This window comes from Pseudophryne corroboree, chromosome 4 (genome assembly GCF_028390025.1).
Source record: "Pseudophryne corroboree isolate aPseCor3 chromosome 4, aPseCor3.hap2, whole genome shotgun sequence".
Taxonomy (NCBI): Eukaryota; Metazoa; Chordata; class Amphibia; order Anura; family Myobatrachidae; genus Pseudophryne; species Pseudophryne corroboree.
In genome coordinates, this window is record NC_086447.1 from 484,174,438 (window position 1) to 484,197,041 (window position 22,604).

At 43.1% G+C, this 22,604-nt stretch overlaps 1 protein-coding gene across 3 annotated transcripts in view; it reads right to left on the reverse strand.

The window, feature by feature from the left end:
• SCML4 (Scm polycomb group protein like 4) overlaps positions 1-22,604 on the reverse strand; it is a 202,046-nt gene that overhangs the window by 56,463 nt on the left and 122,979 nt on the right. For all 3 annotated transcript variants that reach the window (XM_063919689.1, XM_063919687.1, XM_063919688.1), the window contains exon 2: positions 19,504-19,715. In XM_063919689.1, coding sequence (XP_063775759.1) covers positions 19,504-19,715 — 212 coding nt within the window. The remainder of the gene's footprint in view (positions 1-19,503; positions 19,716-22,604) is intronic.

The window sequence follows — 22,604 nt, forward strand, 5'->3', positions numbered from 1 at the left end:
GCATTAGGGCCCAGCGGCTCTCCATGGAGACATGACCTCCAACATGTGCTTTCTGCACATGCGCAGCTCATGCCACAGCTTATCTCCACACTGTGCCGCTGAAAGGAAAAGAAGCAGGAAGAGGAGTGTGAAGAGGACCATGCAGGATGATACAAAAAAGGTGAGATGGTGGAGGCTGGAGTGACAGGTGGCAGAAAGCTGGAAAGACAGGAGGCTGGAGTGTCATGGGTCAGGAGGCTGGAAAGACAGAAGGCTGGAGTGGCATGGTTCATGCGGCTGAAAAGACAGGAGAATGGAATGAATGGAGGATGGAAAGACAGAAGACTGGAGTGACACAAAGCAGGAAGTTGGAAATACAGGAGGCTGAAGAGACATGGCAGGAGGCTGGAAAGATGGGGCAGGAGGCTGGAGTGGACATGCACAGAAAGTGACACAGGAGGGGCACGAGTCTGGTTGAACCTCTGTTGTATGTGTGATGACATTGGTTATATTCCTACATAAACAGACATCTTCCAGACAATGTGATCTCCTACATTAATAGTGTATATACCAACTAAAGACACTGTCTGCCTAGGGACGATCAATTTTTTCAGAGGTTCCCCTTTGCAGAAAAACCACCATATTGAAACCACCATACCACCATAAGATGTATTTTTATTTAGCACACACAAAAAAACAGTATAGGTTTGTTGTTGTTTTTTAAATGGGGGCGCCAAAAGGACTTTTCGTGCTGGACTCTACTTGATCCTGAACCGACCCTGTTGGCCATTGCAAGATTTGAAGCCTACTGGCTTGTTCTTTTCCTCAAAGATAGTTCTGACATAGCTTAGAGGTATGTTTTTGGTCATTACCTTGATGTAACATGAATCCTTGCCCAACTACACGTAGACCAAAGGGTAGTGAATGGCACTGCAAGATGCTGTGGAATCCATTTAAGTCTAGGGCACCAGTCACTGTGTAAGTCACCAACACAGTATCCAGCAAAAGAACCCCAGATGATCATGCTTCACTCTTCATGTTTGACAGTTGGTGTCACAGTTCTTTATTTACTAAGCGGTGGCCAGGGCCATCTTAACATATAAGCACACTGGCCAACTGCATAAGGTCCCACAATTCTAGGGCCTTTCAAGCAGGGTTGGGCTGGGCCAGGGGGCAGGCAGCATTATCTACCTGCTTCACAGCCTGCATCCACACAGTGAATTCCTGTCAGCATGCTGATTGGTGGTTGCCAGTGGATGGGGCCTTACCTTACTGCAGGATATGAAAGAGCTGTCAATTACAGCTCTGGAGCCATCCACCAATCAGAGTGCTGATGGCCATACACAGTATGGAATCATGTTGAAATATGGCGCATTAAGTAGTGATTTTTTTCTTAATTTATTCCCATTAATGGGTAGGTAGGGGACCTAATGCATTGCTTTTGCCCAGGGCCTACAATGCTGTTCTGTGCAGCTTCTACACATTTCGGAGAGTCCTCTCTCCTTTGTCCAGATCTTGACAAAGGAGAGAAGACTCTCCGAAAAGCGTAGAAGCTGCCCATGTTGAAAGAGAAAGACCTGGATGCTGATCTGAGAGGACGGTATTAAGTACACCATCTACCGGGTCCGCAAGCTGCAGCATGGGGGCTATTTCCCGGTATTCAATTCTTTTCTGATTTTATGAACTTAACCAGTCCAGATTAATTGTGGAGGAATAAACTTGTATTATTTAAAGAAGGTCCATATCGATACTTCCTATATTGTGCATACAGCGGTGGATAAAGATAATTTTATACGAACACGTGACAGAATTAAAATGTAAGTGTGGAATATTAAGGAAAGCTGAATTGTTTTGCTGGAAAAGCTTATCATTGAAGTGTGGATACAAAGATACCTTTATGGGAACGCATGGTAGAATACATATGTGACTAAGATTACAATCGTGTGATCACAGAGTGAAAGCTAAAAATACATCCAGACTGTCACCAGGTCAGTGTAATATCACCCACAGGGGTGCAGATTATTCACAGAAACTGTTACTACCTTTTAAGAGTTGGTTGCTTTTTGTATTTTGTTTGACATTGTGTTATGGGTGGGTGTACCCTTCAATTAGCTAACCAGTTGCTGTATATTTGTACCATTTCAGGTTATTCACCGGACTTGAATTGCTTAAATTTCAAAATAAACTGTATAAAAGGGGATGTTCTAAACCTTTTAACCAGTAGTGCTCACTCACGTACCAGAAAACAGAGACATCTGCTTCCATTCCCAGTACATGCTACAACTCCCCTGCATTATATGGTAACCTCTGTTAAAGCACCATACTGTAAGTACTGTAGGCAGATATCTCTCTATTCTGTTGTCATAATTCACAGCGACAATGGCAGTGTATCACAATTGAAGCAAATCTGGACCCTATTCAGGATGGATCACTAATCTTGCTAAAAAGTAGTTGCTGCGATCAAATAATTTCCACCCAGAAATAAAGATAAAAATACCAATTGCAGAAATTGCGAACGCATCACAATGGGCGATGTGATCGCATAACCATACGTAAATACCGAAACATCAAAGAGTTTTTCCATCTATGTCAGACAAGGTCATCCACAATTCAGCAAGAGGTTGGAAGTGGTCATCGCTGACGTCAGAGACCCACCTGAAAAACGCCTTCCCACGCCTGCATTTTTACAAACACACCCACAAAATGCCATGTTTCCTCCTCTAAATGTTGGCTTCCTGTCAGTCAAAATGTGATTGCATTGAAGCATAATGCATTCACAGAAATAATCGCAAATTGAGGGTGTGCACGCGCAATGCAAACGCTGCCCACGCGCAGTTGTTTGATCATCAGCCTGATTGCGTTTCCCAAATATTGTGATCCAACCTGTATAGGGTACTTTGAATGAGGCTTGATAGTAGTTGGCAGAGAAATGCGTTACTCCATCTCCGAAAATCAAACAAAATTTGGATTTTCACATGCAACAATTTCAAGGTTGTACCGATACTACACAACATCAAGGTAAGCATCCATCGTGTGACACTGTTGTGGCTGATGAAAACTCTGGGTGATCATGGACATCGCATTGTAGCATCTGAACAGCATATGTCAATGCCGCAGATAACAGCAACATGTAATGCTTGGGCCACAAGTAACATCAGCATTCAAACAATGTGCAATGTCCCCTTTCTTCTATGTGGTACAGGAGCCAGCAACGCACTCACCATTGCTGACCCCATACCATAAGGCTCTGTGTATCGCCTCGGCTCATGGAGACCACCACTGGATGTAAGATGGCTGGAAATGTGTAGCCTGGTGCAGTGAGTCGATGTTCCAACTGTTTGGCCAGAAAACCCCATGAGACAATGTACTCCACATGCCAACAAGGAACACTCCAGGACAGTGGCAGCTCTGTTATGGTGTCAGCTGGCATGCATTGCAGACATTACTGGCCAGCAGGCACTACGTAACCATCCTTGTAGATTATTTGCACCCGTCTATGCCATGCATTCACTCAGACAGTAGCGAGTTCTTTAAGCACAACTATATGCCACCACACAGGTTCGTAGCCACCAGATAATGCTGGAGAAGCATTGATCTGAATTTGGCACCATGAGCTGTTTACCGGATTTGAACCCAATAGAATATATGTGGGATGCAGTTCAATGTGCCTAAAATGGCAGGGTTTCATCACCGGTGAATATTAGGGAATTGTGGACCATTATTCAGGAGGCATGATCTACACTATCTACAAAGCATTTCATAGAGCTCGTGGAGACCATGCCACATTGTGTTGTTGTTAGTTTTTCTGGCACATGAATATATATAACAGCTTGGATCCACCCACACATACACAATGGACAGCAGATTGAAATGCACTGTAACACATACTCAAGGTAGCAAAGGATACTGTATATATTGTATTATGTTTTATATCATCTTTGTTATGTGAAATGATTGTTATTGAACATGCTAATGAGAATACAAAATACTGTATAATATTAGACTATACCTGTGAACATTCTTTGTTATATATTAATGCTATGAATATAATGGTTTCTGGGAATTTAGAGCAGAGAAAGGAATTATTGTCCACATTCAGAGTTGGAAGCAAACATAAAATGTGCCCAGGGAAAAATATTTATTTAGTTACTTTTGCAGAAGTGGTAAAATAGTAAAGAGTACATACAGTAGTTAATGAGGTTGAAAAAAAGACAAGTTGTCCATCAAGCTCAACCTAGTTGTGGTCACAAACAGAAGATTAAACCAACTCTATATAGGCTTTACTGTGAGCACACATAGATGCTCAAAACCTCTGTACACAATTTCTACACATTGCCGTAAATAGTAGGAAAGTGTACATAATAAGTATACAAGCTGCTTGGAGCTTGTTAAATAAAAATGAAACAAATCCACCCTAAAAGAATATTGTCTGCCTTATCTTACCAAACATTGGGGTATATTTACTAAGGTCCCGATTTTGACCGAGATGACGTTTTTTCTTCAAAGTGTCATGTCGGGAATTTACTAAGCAAAAATCTCGGCAGTGATGAGGGCATTCGTAATATTTTGGAAGTCCTAGGAAAAAATTACGAATCAATACACCATCGGTCAAATACGCCTGCAATTTGGTAGAAATCGGGAATTTACTAAAAAGTGCAAATCACAAACACTGCCGACAATAGCAAAACACTGCCGTGCTGAAATACAATTCGTGAAAAAGTGCTAAAAAAAACAGACCTGCTTTTTTTTGCCGTGTTTGGATAGGCATGCACGGATCCATGAGATCCGTGCATGTTTATCAGTGGGAAGGGGATGGGAAAGTGTTATTTAAAAAAAAAAATGCGTGGGGTCCCCCCTCCTAAGCAAAACCAGCCTCGGGCTCTTTGAGCCGGCCCTGGTTGAAAAAATATGGGGGAAAAAATGATAGGGGTTCCCCCATATTTAAGCAACCAGCACCGGGCTCTGCGCCTGGTCCTGGTTCCAAAAATACGGAGGACAAAAAGCATAGGGGTCCCCCGTATTTCTGAAACCAGCACCGGGCTTCACTAGCCAGATACATAATGCCACAGCCGGGGGACACTTTTATCTAGGTCCCTGCGGCCCTGGCATTACATAACCAACTAGTCACCCCTGGCCGGGGTACCCTGGAGGAGTGGGGACCCCTTCAATCAAGGGGTCCCCCCCCCTCCAGCCACCCAAGGACCAGGGGTGAAGCCCGAGGCTGTCCCCCCCATCCAAGGGCTGCGGATGGGAGGCTGATAACCTTTTTGTCAAAAAATGAATATTGTTTTTAGTAGCAGTACTACAAGTCCCAGCAAGCCTCCCCGCAAGCTGGTACTTGGAGAACCACAAGTACCAGCATGCGGAGGAAAACCGGGCCCGCTGGTACCTGTAGTACTACTACTAAAAAAATACCCAAATTAAAACATAAGACACACACCTTGAAAGTAAAACTTTAATGCATACATCCACACCTCCATATACACATACTTACCTATGTTCACACGAGGGTCGGTCCTCTTCTCCATGTAGAATCCATGGTGTACCTGTTAAAAAAATTATACTCACAAAATCCAGTGTAGATGGCTCCTCTTGTAATCCATTTGTAATCCAGGTACTTTGCAAAAAAACAAAACGGACACCCGACCTCGCACTGAAAGGGGCCCCATGTTTTCACATGGGACCCCTTTCCCCGAATGCCAGAAACCCCCTCTGACTTATGTCTAAGAGGGTTCCATCAGCCAATCAGGGAGCGCCACATTGTGTCACCCTCCTGATTGGCTGTGTGCTCCTGTACTGTATGACAGGCAGCACACGGCAGTGTTACAATGTAGCGCCTATGCGCTCCATTGTAACCAATGGTGGGAACTTTGTGGTCAGCGGTTGACCGAAAGTAACCTCACCGCTGACCACAAAGTTCCCACCATTGGTTACAATGGAGCGCATAGGCGCTACATTGTAACACTACCGTGTACTGCCTGTCATACAGTACAGGAGCACACAGCCAATCAGGAGGGTGCCACAATGTGGCGCTCCCTGATTGGCTGATGGAACCCTCTTAGACATAAGTCAGAGGGGGTTTCTGGCATTCGGGGAAAGGGGTCCCATGTTTAAACATGGGGCCCCTTTCAGTGCGAGGTCGGATGTCCGTTTTGTTTTTTTGCAAAGTACCTGGATTACAAATGGATTACAAGAGGAGCCATCTACACTGGATTTTGTGAGTATAATTTTTTCAACAGGTACACCATGGATTCTACATGGAGAAGAGGACCGACCCTCGTGTGAACATAGGTAAGTATGTGTATATGGAGGTGTGGATGTATGCATTAAAGTTTTACTTTCAAGGTGTGTGTCTTATGTTTTTATTGGGGTATTTTTTTAGTAGTAGTACTACAGGTACCAGCGGCCCGGTCTTCCTCCACATGCTGGTACTTGTGGTTCTCCAAGTACCAGCTTGCGGGGGAGGCTTGCTGGGACTTGTAGTACTGCTACTAAAAACAATATTCATTTTTTGACAAAAAGGCTATCAGCCTCCCATCCGCAGCCCTTGGATGGGGGGGACAGTCTCGGGCTTCACCCCTGGTCCTTGGGTGGCTGGAGGGGGGGGACCCCTTGATTGAAGGGGTCCCCACTCCTCCAGGGTACCCCGGCCAGGGGTGACTAGTTGGTTATGTAATGCCAGGGCCGCAGGGACCTAGATAAAAGTGTCCCCCCGGCTGTGGCATTATGTATCTGGCTAGTGAAGCCCGGTGCTGGTTTCAGAAATACGGGGGACCCCTACGCTTTTTGTCCCCCGTATTTTTGGAACCAGGACCAGGCGCAGAGCCCGGTGCTGGTTGTTTAAATATGGGGGAACCTCTATAATTTTTTTTCCCATATTTTTGCAACCAGGACCGGCTCAAAGAGCCCGAGGCTGGTTTGGCTTAGGAGGGGGGACCCCACGCAATTTTTTTTTTTTTTTTTTAACACTGATTACAATTTTTTCAAAGGTGCACAATGAAGCCCAGCACGGATCTCTCAGATCCGGCCGAGATTCATTGTATTAAAGTCGGCAGTGTTTTACAAGTCACTCACGTAAAACACTGCCAAAAAAAACGAATGACATCGACATCGTTAAATCCGAAAATGCAGAATACGACAGCTTAGTAAATTAGTCGTACTAAATTCAAAAAGTTGCAACTTTACACTTTCGATGTCATTCGTGATTGAACTTTGACCTCAAACGGGAAAATACGAATTTTAGTAAATATACCCCATTGAGGGAAATAGGGTTATTTTGAAAAACATGTGTTCAGTACAGTTTAAGGGGGAAATACAATTACCCGTGGAAAACATCGGGAGTGAAAAACTAAAAAAATTTCATAGTTTTTCCAGACGTTTCACTGATATTTTTTTTTACAGACTATCCAATTTGGTGGCCTGTAAATAAAAAGAAAAAGTTTCATGAAAACACACAGGTTCAATAAAACCTGTGCGTTTTCGCTAGAAACAGCTCTGTTTTCGTCCGAAAATAGGTCTGCTTTCTGGGTTTGGTTTCACCTGCTTGAGGCAGGTGAAACGAAATCATTGATAAGCCGTGGCTCGTGCTGGCTTATCGAGGTTACTTGGAAGCCCCCAGCGCGTCAGTGATCGCGGATAATTGGATACCACCCAAAGACTGCTATTATATCGCAGCCACTGCAGTTATGAAAGATTTGCATGATTTGTTGTCTAATAGAAGTGTTCAAGGAACAGACGTGGCATACAGACTTCAACATCATCGTCTTGCAAGTTGTAACAGAGGTTGAATTCCTGCAAGTCATATGCCCCTTTTAGGGTGCAATATTGAATGCATTTTGCATTGACATACCCTTACTGTACTTTGGTCACAGAATTCCCTCTTCCACAGCATGAGGAAGTGTACGGTCTGTCTATGAACGCGTTGTATATCTCAGAGGGAAGTTACTACTGTTCATTTTTTTCTTGCATATTTTAGTCTTTTGTCTTTATCTTTTTTGTATGTTTTCCATACTCTGTTTTTGTACCTTATATAGTCTACAGTATAGGCTAAATAAATTTGTCATTTATTTTGTTCTTTATTTATAAATAAAATACACAATTAATTTAAAGGGAAACCATATACTCTACACAAGCATATAGAGTGACCCTTTTCATTCCACTTATTATGGCAAAACATACTCTCTGTCTAGCTCATGCTACATGTACTGTATATATATATATATGCATGACTGCTATTACTGGTAACATCTTATAGGAACACAGAGACAATACTCAGGGCTGCCATCAGAAACTGTGGGGCCCGGGACTGACAAAATAGAGAGGGCCCCCACAAAAAAAAAATTCTGCCACACCACTCCACCCTATGTGATGTCACACATTGTGACGTTACATGCAGGAACGCAATGCTCCACCTGTAGGAATGATTCACGGAGAGCTGATGCACAGGGAAGGCTTGTTTTAAGAAGTCCTTCCCGAGTATCAGCCGGCTGTTGTTGAGCAGCCTATACTCTCCAGGTATTGGTGGAAGGAGCCAGGGTGGGGCCTCCTTTCTGTAAGGGCCCGGGACTCCAGAGCCCGCAGTCCCCCCCCTGATGACTGCCCTGACAATACTAATGGCATTACAAATGTTTTAATCATCAACAAGATCATAATGGTTGTAAGCACTGACTGGAGCAAGAACTCCAAAGAGTGTAATGTTGTAAATAGAAATTGTGCAAAGTAGAACTGCACTCAAATAGATTAGAGACATTAGGGATTCACTATAAAAGGTGTTGCTATCAAGAAATGGATTCCAGAACATATTTGTGGAACCAGATCAAATACTACATGATGTTCATTAGCATGATTGTCATTGGAGAAAATTAGTACACCAAACTCCTTTTCATGAGAGCATAACACATTCTGAAACCCGCTTGCATGTATCAACAGGTACAAGAGACAACTGATTGAGTGTGGCTGGGTACACACCTGAACGACTTTTAATTGGACCAATTTTACATCCAATTTCACTTGAGCCCAGAACATATGATATTGTGCATACACACTGTCTAATATCACATATGAACAAACGATATATAGTATTGCATGGTCGTATATGATTTATCGTTACTCCTTACACACTACAACGATCTCTGGCTAATTTTAATAATGGGCTGTGCTGTCAAAGGGATATACTGTATTGTATTGTATTGTATCGTATGGTTGTCCGGTTGGCTGTATACACTACACGACCGGCACCTAATCATCCACGAGATCATATGGTTGGCCATGCAGCACGGCCAACCAGAGGATGACGCATACGACCCACCGGAGTGCGCATTGTGCATACAATGTAGATGATTTGTTGTTCAAATACAGCAAATTGGCCCAATATCATTCAGGTGTGTACCCAACCTTAGTGATGCCCCAAAATAGGAATATATCAGTATTTTGCAGAACTTGGGGGTGATTGCAACTCCAGGAACTGACGTATTATGTCTGCACAGTGAGACACTTTGGAATGCTAACCCAGTCATCTACAGTACATCAAAAATGGAGACTGCTTAGTGAGTGATATTTGTCACATCATAGTGACAATAATGATAGCATCGAACTAAATATTTCAGCGACACAACCAGGGGCGGCTTAAGAGAGGAGGGAACTCGTGTGCAGACTCCTCTCTGTGGGCCTCCTTCTCTCTGCGGCGCTGTAGACTCTGCTCATGTGCAGGTATCTGGAAACATGTCTCCCGCCGCATTACTGGAGACTAATTTCTAGTGCGTATGCTCGAGTCTCTGAAAACATGGTGCCCGCCATGTTCACATAGACAAATCTTTACTACGCATGCAAAAATCACCAGGAAAATGTCCACCACGCCACTGTCCGATTGATTTCTTCGGCATTAGTATCGCTGATGCTGGACTCAGGAGAGGGGCGTTTTAAGAGAGGAGGGGACACGTGTGCAGCCTAATGCCAGTGTCTACTGCGCATGTGCGCCCACACCTTGTTACTGAGGACATCTCCAGTGCGCATGTGCAAATCACTCGGAAATGGCCGTGGTGGCCATTTTCCAAGTGATTAGTGTCCACACTGCAGTGCCACGGTACTCTGGAGGGGTAAGTATAATATATGGGTGAAGGTTGTGTGGTGGCTCACACTGCACTCATTATAAAAATGCCTATGACTTTAGAGAGGTAAAATAAGTAATTAAATTCAGGTGCAGGGTGTGCGGTGTGGGCCAACCTGGACCCATGGGCCAAGACTGCACCCATTATAGAAATGCCTATGGACACATCAAAGGATTATGACATTAGAATAGGAGTCCTTACTGATGGCATCACAACCAGTGTCATTACCATTGAATTAATGACCAAACTTTTTTTTTTAACTGAAGCCCTAAGTGCGTGGTCCACTTCACCCCGTGCATTTCAAAACCTGTGCTGCCGGCTTGGGTCTTCTGACCCTCTCCAAAGGAGAAGGGCCTGTTTCCCTCTCATCCCCTTGGTGCCAGAAGGCCCCAATGAAGGGAAAAGGAAATCCTCGAGTCACCTTTTACCAAAGCTCAGAATCCCCGACCCCCAAAGCCAGAAGCTTGAATCCCTGACTCCCAAAGCCAGAAGTCTCCTTGGGAGCAAGGATCTTCAGGTTTCACTTCTCCAAAAGGCTTGGGGTTGCCCTTTTCTCCATAGGGTTCTCCGAAGCTTCCCCCTGGGGAATGGACTCTTTATCATAGAAAGCATCAGGAGAATCACCCACAGAAGTGAAACACACATAAAGAAAAGTGTAGTGAAAAACGTCAAAAAATACAAAAAAGTGTAAGAAATAAATTGGTCTCAGCCTTTCAAATAAAAAATGATCCTTTCCTAGCCAGACGGCTAGGGCAAAGGAAAAATAGTGCAACTTGAAAAAGAAGTGCATTCTGCAAAAGTGCCTTACTGGTGCAGAGGTGCTGTCCTTTACTAATGCATTTTGAGGCAATGTTGGCTCAGGCTGCACCAGTGGCACAAAGCACCTCAGGTTTCAGGCTGCCGGCCTCTTGACCAGAGTACCAGGTGATGGCCCATCGCCTTCTGGGGACACTTCTAAGCTCCACAGCGTCTACATCTGATCTTAGCCACTGCAATAGACTAACTAGATATCACAATTTATTGTACTTCTGACAAAGTCAAAATGAGAGGAATCACAGAAGTGGAAACCAGTCATGGTAACACATTATGATCGATGGCTGCAAAACAGAAGTAATAAAGATGATTGAGTTCAATGAAGAGATGACAACTACATGATAGATGACGTCAGGATTTCCCAATAATGGGTTAGACATCTTTTTAGTATATGGCAGTGGAACAATAATCTATTCAGCTCTGACAAACCCCAACAAAAGTGAAAACATGTTTCTGTATGTGGGACTTCTCTGTTATGGAAAAAGTGTTATTGAAACATTATTTATGGACCCACCTAAACATATCTCCGAACTCTCTGCAGCTGCCCACTAGAGTATATTCTATTGTTTCATTGACTGTGCTGTGACTTATGTGCACATACAACTTCGAGGGATTAGTGAGGAACAGGCTACACCCAGAATGACAGTTGGCATGAAGGTGATCATTGCGACTCGTTTATGTCTCAAACTCACCAACACCTAAGGAGAAGGAAATGCAAATTATTTTGTTTTAAAGGAAGGCAATATAATACAACTGGTAATGGGCCTGTACAGGTGATTTGGCGTGCCAGGAACAGTACTTAGATCCAGCGTGTGGTAGGGCTTGTCTAAAGGAGGAGCAGCTGCAGATGCACGAGGTGAGTTCCTTTGGTCTGAGTCTGGAGGGGCACCTGAGGGTGGCAGGTTGTAGAGGCACGTTGGGCGGTTGGTTGGAGTGGCACATTGGGGAGGCTAGCTGGAGTGGCATATAGGGGCACATGGGGGGGGGCCCTGACTGGAGTGACACATGAGGTGGGGCTGGCTGGAGGGGCATATTAGAGGGGGCTGGCTGGAGGGACACAATGGACTGACTGGATTGGCACATGAGGGTGCTGGAGTGACACATGAGGTGGGGCTGGCTGGAGGGGCATATTAGAGGGGGCTGGCTGGAGTGACACATGAGGGGAGCTGGAGAATATTATGCAGAGCTGGCTTTATCATTTTATATGATGCGGAGCTGGCTGATTCAATGTATTTTTGTAGCTGTATCAGGGTGCATGTATATGGGAGGGGCCCTGCCTATTTTGTCAGCCCCGGGTCCCACAATTTCTGATGACAGCCTTGCTGAAAATGGGGCCCGGTTAATATGCCTGGTAATGGGGCCTGTACAGTTTGACTGGTAATTGGAACTGGGCTATAAGACTGGTAATGGGACATGTATAAAATAACTGGTAATGAGGTCTGTGTTCTACAGTATTACTAATAATAGTGAATGTGGAATATAACTGGTTATGGGACATGTGCAAATTGACTGGTAATAAAGCCTGTGCAATATGGCTGGTAAAGAGGATTGTGTACTATGACTGATAATGGGGCCTGTACAGTATAATAGGGGCCTGTGGATTATGTCTGGTAATGGGGCATTTGCAATACTGTATAACTGGTAATGGGGTATTTGCAATAAAACTGGTAATGAGATCTGTACACAATCACTGGTAATGCGGCCTGTGTAACATCAGAGGTATCACTAGACTTGATGACACTTGGTGCAGGAGAAAGACTCCATGTAAGGGGTGTGGCATATAGGAAGGGGAGTGGCCTCACAGCCCAACCCCCATTTTCATCACTCCGGTGGTCCCAGAGAGTCTGGGCTGCCCCCAGAGACTGTCTGTCTGCAGTGTCGGCTCCAACGCAGTAACAGGAGGTACTACTGTCTTGTGCTGCATGTATGTTCCTGATGGAAAGATATTTGATTTAAAAATGTGTTATATATTGAGGTTTTTTTGTAGGAAATAAACATTTACAGTTTAAAATATACAAGGTAAGTAATCCAGGTATATGCTGCATGATTGTAAAGTAAAAATTAGAGGCATGCAGTCATCTGCTTTATGTGGTTACTAGTAAAATTAACCTGGCTTATACTCGGTCATCTCAGCCTGCCCTCCTGAAATGCTTACCTGTGCTGACGCAGGGTTCACATCTGTTGGCTTTTACCCTCTCCGTCATGAAAGTGAGAGCCATTGGCGGTTGGGGGAGAGAAATAGTGCTCTTATGTTTTGTTAATAAAAATCATGGTTCTACACATCAGCAACTGATTTATAAGCATTTACCAAATAAAAATCAGCATGATTACATTTTACAATGCTCTTTATATATGTCTCTTATTGTTACATATGATTTTCTGTCATGCAACTCTGCAGTGTTTCTGTTGCGTATGTGAAATGTATGTGATTGAAACACTGAGTTAGATCACAGAGATTAGGTGACAAAGAAAGCCAGAAAAAATATTAAGAGAAATCAGACCTTAGAGAGCCAATGTTGATTTTGCAGATTACATTTTGTCGCCATGGTGATGGAGTCATTGAGAGCGTCATGGATTGCATACTCCTTATGAGTTCTAGTAAGCTGTTTGAATAATCTGTGACTTTTAGATATGGCTAATAACAGCCAGAATTGGCAGAGTGGGTGTTGTAAAAGGAGAAACAATTTACAAAATTAATCAAGTGAGCACGCAGAAAATCCTAGAGCTGCAGGATTCAGGAACAGATGGCTAAAATATTTAAGTCAAAAAATGTCTATTTAAAAAAGTAAAAGTAAGCACATAAGGGAAAAGGTGGCTTGTGTGATTGATTTAAAAGGACGCTCCCTCCACTCAAATGCCAGTGTCTGTTTACAGTTTAGCCATATACAAAACAAACTGTACTGTGGACAGGTCTAGTGGATTGATCAGATACAGGGGCTGGCTGGACCAGGGGACAGGGTGGTACCTGCTTCTCGGGCTGGTATGATTCTGAAACTTTGGGGTCAAAGCACACTCAGCATGCACATGCCTGATTGCCAGGGATGGATCATAGACATAGACATAGGGCCAGGAGACCACCACTCTGCCTAATGGGAGGGGATAGGTGGCGGGGAAAATGACCTTCACAACCTCTCCAGTGCCACTTTAAGTCCCGGATACGCCCATGGTCTTGTTACAAAGTACACTTGTTTGGAATAGCCTTTTGTGCAGTGTTGCTCTCAAAGCAGCCCTCTAAACAGTGGCATAGCAATAAGGGTGGGAGCAGTGACAGATTCCAGTTCACCTTAAGGGCACAGCAGCAACTCCTATATGCTACAGAAACTCAGGACAGGCATAATAAAGGTATGAAGGGGCAGACAATAACCATGGTCCAAATGTTTTAAAGAGTTTTTACAAAGTATGGGTATATATATATATATCTGCTGACTTTATTACATCATATTGATTCACTTGTGCAAGTACTGTATATACCTACAGCAGTCCATCAATTATAGTTGGCTCAACATATATATATATAATATCCTGTAAAACTATATGGCAAAGATTTAAAGCAGCAAAGTTTATTAAGGCAAAAGCACTTACGGTTTATTTCTGACTGCTAATACCAAAAACCTAGGCACGTTCAAAAACCCACTACCTATCATATTTGGCCCTAAAACTATTCCCATCTATAGATGATGTAAGAGGTACGGTAACAAACAATGGTACAATATGCTTACCGCTGTTTACTAAATAGTGATTATAGGTCATGACCCCTTTAGTAAGTGCTAAACGGGTTATGGTTTGTTCATAATTGGAGCCCTTAGGGTGTCCATTTTTTGATCACAGCCTTATAGGCTTCTAACCCACAAATGTAAATGGGCTCATTAGAACTGTGTTCCTGCTTTAGTTTGTCAGCACATGATTTAAAATCACATTAACTTGCTCCACACATGCTGACTAATGCATTTTTTTGCCTATTGTTTGAAATGTTAGAGGAAAAAATAACTATACAGTACAGATCAAATATATAATTCATTGAAACGAAGCTTACATTTTCAAATATGATTAGACCGCCTGAACAGATAAATAGCTATTAAGACTTACTACCCATGCACATGTCATACGTATATACAAATATATGTTTATCTTGTTCATTTCAGACCGCTACATTATGAAATATAAATAAAAATGACATACAAATTGTAAAACTGACAACAGAAAGTAATTTTTATATTTTCAATAATTGCATGACATTATATTTTGGTTAATTGTATCTATTCCCTGCCACAGCATGTAACAATGATCTAATGCTAGACTGATATCTATCACAGGAGTGTAATCACGTCTTCACAGCCCAACACTGGATTTCCACATTGGGAATCACATGAAACCCAGTGATGCAGTGATTTTATGCCCAGGAACCAAAATTTTAACACTGTTGTTATATTGAAAGAGATATAAAAATATACAATACTTCCTCTGCAGATACATGGCAACCTAACAAGAAGCACATACAGTACTCAGCCTGTGCTCTGCCAGTTCTCTAATAAAAACTTAAAACCTACTGTTACATGTACAGTAGCTTTGGGTGGAGTGACAATTCTTGCCCCCATAAATGGAGGCACCCCAAAAAGTTAGACAGGGTTACCCCTTGTTTTTAGGTGTCAGGTCACTGTCCCTAGGGGAGGGGTGTATTACATAGTTTAGTGTTTTCCCACTTAGCCCTAACAGAGCACATTTGTGAACTATAAGTGAGCCTTTCTCCAGTGTCTTCAACATAGCCAGATTAAGGGGGGAAGGGGCGCAGTGGATAATGTACCCCTGGCCCTCCTCTGACAGGGAGCCCCTCGGCCAGAACACAATGACATCACTCGCTCTCCCTCTGGTGCAGCAGCAAAACAAGGCAGCCAGAATGCGAGCAGGACAGTATGCAGTGCAGAGAGAGACACAAATGTATCAGGTTTCATGAGCTATTGAGGGAGCTTCCTGATCAGAGGAGTGATAGGAGGGGGAGAGCTGTAATTGACCCAAGGAACCCAGCTTCTCTTCCTCCCCGCCTGGGTGTCTGGGCCCTGTGTAACCTGTTATCTAATGAGAGCATTCAGTTCTAGAGAGACACACACACAGAGTCCTCTTGAGTCCTGTCCCAGTCTGTAAGCAGTACAGAGGCTGCTGTTATTCTTGCATGTGACAAGATACATTATAGATTTTATTTTATTTTTGTGTGTATTTTTAGGTTGTTCAAGTTGTCTTTGTTCCACTACATGGAAACTTTATAAAATGGCTGTCTCTCAATTAGTTGAAGCTATAAACAGTACCCAGGCATTATTAAATGATTAGTTTAAATCTAATATACACCATTGGTTTAAATTTCATATGCACAATCCATACATCCCAACATGGCCCATTCCAGGAGGGACAAAATGCTCTCTACCTGGACTTCCCTCTTAAGTGATGATTGCAATCACCTTTGTTGAAACACCTTTCTTATCAATTAAATAGTTCAACACAAGTGACGTCAATCTAATATTAGGGCATTCTGTCCTTCCTGGAATGGGTCATGTTGAGATGTATGCACAATCTAATATACACACCCCTTCACCCAGTGGCCCGCTGTCTGAAGTGCCAAAGGGCCCCCCCCCCCAATACTTAATCCGGCCCTGGCCTTCACTGAGCATGTGCAGGAAAGTCTGGCAAGGACCCTGTTGTTACGTTTGCTAATGCACTACTAGTACCACAATAGTGTGTTACAAGTCTGTTGGAGCATTAGGGCAAAGAAAGGACATTTATGATTAAACAGGCTCAAGAGGGCCTTATTGATAAATGTTTTTGTATAAATTTGGCAGATATTCAGTGGGGTCAGTTTTACATGCTTGTGTTCTGTGTTAATGAACTAAATAAATAGATGAATTCCCTGCACTTCAAACATGGATGCAGCTTAATTCCTAGTAGTAATCACTTAACTACAATACACAAGTGAATACAAAATAAAAATGCAACCATCGCTTCCTGTTTGGGATAAATCTTCTAAAAGAATACAATTCTTATATACTTAGTAACCAATGTCCTTTATATTTTATAAAGGTTCAATGTCCAAATGTTTGTGAACAATGTCCAAAACCTATGGTCCTCTTCTGCCAAAGGAAGTTCTCATAGTGTAGTACCACAAAAACATAAACATGAGACAATACAGCTTCTCATGGTGCAGATCAGTCAGTTAAGTTCCTAAAAAACAGAAAATAATATGTACTGCGGCCTCAAATTGGCCAATGTGACAGCAGAATTGATGTTATCGGGTCTTCCTCACGGGGACCCCACAATTATAACCTAAAAATAAATAATGTTGTTTCTCATATCGTAAAACAGTAACATTTATTCATAAAACATTATCAAAAGTAAAACCAACAATCACAGGAGGAGGAGAGTACCGTGTGTGGCCTTTTGCAATGTATCAGCTTAGGTAACACACAGCAAACAAGTCCTCCTCCACCACCAACATGATTCAACTCACTGGAGCCTTCTTCAAGGCGTGGACAAGTAGTTCAATACCCAGGAATTCCATCTGCCTTTCTTGCTGACTGCTTTGCCTTTGTAAAAGGCCACACATGGTGCTAGACTCCTCCTGTGATTGGTAATTTTTTCTGAATAAATTTTACTGTTTTACGCTATGAGAAACATTATTTCTTTGAGGTTAAAATTGTGGGATCCCCGTTCTACCCTTGAGGGTGACGGTGAGGAAGACCCGATTACAACAATTCTGCTGTCGCACTGGTCCATTTGACGCCCTGTATGGGTGCGCAGTACATATTACTTCCTGGTTTTTAGAGTCTTATCTGACTGATTTGCACCAAGAGAAGTGGTATTGTCTCACGTTTATGTTTTTGAGGTACTACACTATGAGAACTTGTTTTGGCAGTAGAGGACCATGGAATTTGGACATTGTTCGCACATGTTTGTTAGGACATTGTGTTAATTAACTGTTTTTATTATTTAATCCTGCTCAGAACCAGTTATTTCCACCAAAAATCAGCAAGTGAACTGTTCATGCATTAATTGAGAATTTCTTTTAGAAGAAAAACTGATGTTGGTAATTGTGTCCGAGGGGAGAAATTACCTAAAGGCCTGCTTCTCTGATCATACCCCGAACCTGGTCATTGTACAGTAAGTGAGCACACATCTAGTCTAAAGAAACAAGCAACGATTTAGGAGTATCATAGACACAAGTGGCAATTATAATGAAATGCAATTTGTCAAAATCTGCAATTTTCTGTGATTTTCTCTGCAAGATATAAAGCAGCTATACTTTTTCATGAAAAATAAGTGATAGTATAAGACTGTGATATGCTGCCCTGCATAATGCAGGCCATTTTTGCATACCCTATTAGGGGTAATAACATTTGAAAAAGCCCATGGAAAGACAAGAGTCGAACTGGACCTTTGCATTTTTTTGAGAGGTATTCTCCTTTCGTACTTTCATTCTTACTAAAGCTGGGTACACACTTAAAATATCAGATGACATGATAAAATGATATATGGGGGGGTAATTTCAAGTTGATCGCAGCAGGAATTTTGTTAGCAGTTGGGAAAAACCATGGCCCTCATTCCGAGTTGTTCGTTCTGTAATTTTCTTCGCATTGCAGCGATTTTCCGCTAATTGCGCATGCGCAATGTTCGCACTGCGACTGCGCCAAGTAAATTTGCTAAGAAGTTTGGTATTTTACTCACGGCATTACGAGGTTTTTTCTTCGTTCTGGTGATCGTAATGTGATTGACAGGAAGTGGGTGTTTCTGGGCGGAAACTTGCCGTTTTATGGGAGTGTGTGAAAAAACGCTGCCGTTTCTGGGAAAAACGCGGGAGTGGCTGGAGAAACGGGGGAGTGCCTGGGCGAACGCTGGGTGTGTTTGTGACGTCAAACCAGGAACGAAACTGACTGAACTGATCGCAGTGGCAGAGTAAGTGTCGAGCTACTCAGAAACTGCTTAGAAATTTCTAATCGCATTTTTGAGAATCTTTCGTTCGCAATTTTGCTAAGCTAAGATTCACTCCCAGTAGGCGGCGGCTTAGCGTGTGCAATGCTGATAAAAGCAGCTTGCGAGCGAACAACTCGGAATGAGGGCCCATGTGCACTGCAGGGGAGGCAGATTTAACATGTGCAGAGAGAGTTAGATTTGGTGTGGTGTGTTCAATCTGCAATCTAATTTGCAGTGTAAAAATAAAGCAGCCAGTATTTACCCTGCACAGAAATAAAATAACCCACCCAAATCTAACTCTTTCTGCACATGTTATATCTGCCTCCCCTGCAGTGCACATGGTTTTGCCCAACTGCTAACAAAATTCTTGTTGCGATCAACTTGGAATTACCCCCATTGTACACTGCACAATCCCCTGTATGATGACACAATATATCAGTTGCGGAGAACGCTACTGCACCGCATTGTAATTGCGTATTGTCCCATCTTATGTGCAAAATGATAAGTTGTGTGTACACACTACACAATGGCAGGCACCATGATTATATGTCATTCGTGTAGGGTGTACCCAGCTTTACAGAGATCATTGTCCCTCTCTTTGTTAAACTAGCAATGCACAAGAAAATGTGTAGAGAGATGCTTAGAACAGTACCTTGAAACCAGGCTTCCTGCCTCTCTTCTTTGGAATTTTTACGGTTGGGATAGACCCAGCTGACCCCGAATAGAGGTTGTGGACAGTCATTTTCAGAGGATTGGAATGAAGTGGCGGCCTCCCTCTTTTTCTGCCAGGTATTCTCGGAGATTGCATCTCCCTACTGTGATCTCTCACTAGAAGTACAGAATGATTCATACACCAGAACAGACCTGAAAATGAAGAAAACAAGCATTTTGTTTATTATCAAAACCAATTTGGTAAAGAAAAATAAGGTCCATCCATATTTAGCATGGTGAAAGGCTCAGTATGCGCGAAGGCGAGGCTTATAGAGCAGGATATCAGCATAACAATGCCATTCACCATAACTATAGAATCCTGCCTATGGCCCTTGATTTAGATGGACATTCCCTGACTTTGAAGATTTGGGGTGGGATGTATTAAGATACATCGCCGCCCCTCACCACTTATCGCAGCGATGTTGATCGCATATGTACTAACATATGCAATCAATATCGCAATGCGGTAACGGATGCCCCCCGCGATACCTGTGAGGTGGTCTGCGAGGGGGTCTCCGTCACCTCCCCGGGATCTTCACACTGCCTAGACGCCGGGAAGCAGCAGCAGGCTGCCCCCGGCGCCTCCTCCTCCCCCCTGCAGCCGGAAGGACCTCCGGCTGCGCTGCTAGGGGGAGGAGGAGACTACCTTCCTGGTCCAGGGCAGCCTGGAGAAAGGTATGCCGAGGGGGAGGCGTCTGCGGCAGGGGCGGCGGAGGCGGCGGGTTGCAGCGGTCGGCGATAAGAAGCCCATAGGCTTCTATAGGGTATCGCCATCCAAAGATGGCGATACCCTGGACGGCGAAAACGCGGCAGTGGGGTTTTAGTAAATTTGAAAATGCGGTAAAACCCCCGTACATCCCGCCATTGCCCTTTGTCTTTAACAATGCAATTCTGAGGATTCCACATGCATATTGTATCTTACAAAGGCAACTATCAATGTGGAAAATGCTACATTATATTTTTAATCTGTGTAGCATTCATATAATATCTTATTGTTCTATGCATATCATACTGTATATAGCAATTTTTATTATTTATCAGAGAACCCTAACATTGCAAGTTTTCAAGGTATCCTTAGGAATAATTAGTACCACCTTTAGATCTGTTGTATTACGGCCCCTATATATCAGCAATCACAAAAAAACAACTTGCAGATTCTGAGATTTTCCCCCCAGATTTAAAGATTCCCCAATCTACCAATCTGTACCCATAAATTTGATATATTTTTTTGTGATTTGCCGATCATTTTCAGCAAATACAAATCCTCCATTCTTGAAAAGCTCATCAGTTTACTAGAAACGGTCTGCAAATCTGCTGATTACAGCCCCAATTGATCTGTGAAATCCAACATGTTGGGCAACCTGTTTAAACAATCATTATTGATTTTTGGTCTTAATCCGTGATCTATGAACCCCATCAATTGCAGATTTATTTGCACAATCATCTGCAAAACAGCAAATTGCCCCAAGTGATTGCTGATGTATGGAGGCCTTAAGTCAATTAACCAGTTAGATGATCTGAAAATCATGCACTATTAAGCTGGTCTTACATCAGAAGATATTGTTCCATCCAGCCACCTAATTGGCTGGTTGGAATGGTAATTGACTAGTGTGTGGGAGCAAACAATGTTTGTACCCATACGCTGAAAATGTGTGATTTATCTTAACTAGTTTCTCTATAATCATTCCAACTTCCCCCAACTGAACGATAAGTAGGCTGACACTGCCCGCCAGTGTCCGTCTACTTTTGCCTTGGCTTCGGGACAGCAGACGTTCATTGCCTGCTATTCCGGCCACTCACCAGGACCTGTGACACGACCCCTAGTCGCTTACAATCTTTCCTCTGGCCGAAAGGGATCTGCGCTGTGCATCCACTGCAAGCTCCAGCTGCACAAACGTAGACACTGGCTGGCAGTATCCTAATTTCCACCACTGCTGAGACTGCTCCGGTCAGCCTGAGATCACTGACAGCATAGCGGGAGGAGGAGCGGGAGTCAGATTGTGCTGCTGCTGGTGAAAGAGCAGATGCGGCAGGGCACGGCCCCCAGGCCTTTGGTCATTGTGGTTTGTTGTCTCCCAGGGACAATGCCTGTTTCTCCTGCTTTAGTACTTGAATGGGAGGCAGTTCTCATTGTCTTACATCCCACCTTTATCATTCAGGACCCGTGGCATGACCCAGGACATTGTGATCTCATGTCTGTTTCCTGCTACAGTGGAAAATGTATATATTGCTTTATGATATGTGTGCGAGTAATGTGTTGGTTATTGCAGCCTGCTTTAAAATTAGCTTTTTTGGTTTTGCTTTCTTGCTTGAGGGGTACTCATTGCAATAATATACAGTAGGTCCTTTTCTTGAGTTTTTCGGTTAGAAAACATAGATGTCATTCTGACCAGTATTATCATCCGGAAGATATTGGTCTGTTCATATAATTGCCCTACATACGTTAATCAGAAATGCTGCACTACCATAATAAGGATAAAACAACTGTTTCCCAGGTTAAGTGGGTCAGATTGATATCTCATATAGGGGGTAATTCAGAGTTGATCGTAGCAGCAAATTTGTTAGCAGTTGGTCAGAACCATGGGGGTAATTCTGAGTTGATCGCAGCAGCAAGTTTGTTAGCAAATGGACAAAACCATGTGCACTGCAGGGGGGACAGATATAACATGTGCAGAGAGAGTTAGATTTGGGTGGGGTGTGTTCAATCTGCAATCTAATTTGCAGTGTAAAAATAAAGCAGGCAGTATTTACCCTGCACAGAAATAAAATAACCCACCCAAATCTAACTCTCTCTGCACATGTTATATCTGCCTCCCCTGCAGTGCACATGGTTTTGCCCAACTGCTAACAAAATTCCTGCTGCGATGAACTTGGAATTACCCCCCATGTGCAGTGCAAGGGGGCAGATATAACATGTGCAGAGAGAGTTAGACTTGGGTGGGTTATTTTGTTTCTGTGCAGGGTAAATACTGGCTGCTTTATTTTTACACTGCAATTTAGATTTCAGTTTGAACACATCCCACTCAAATCTAAGTCCCTCTG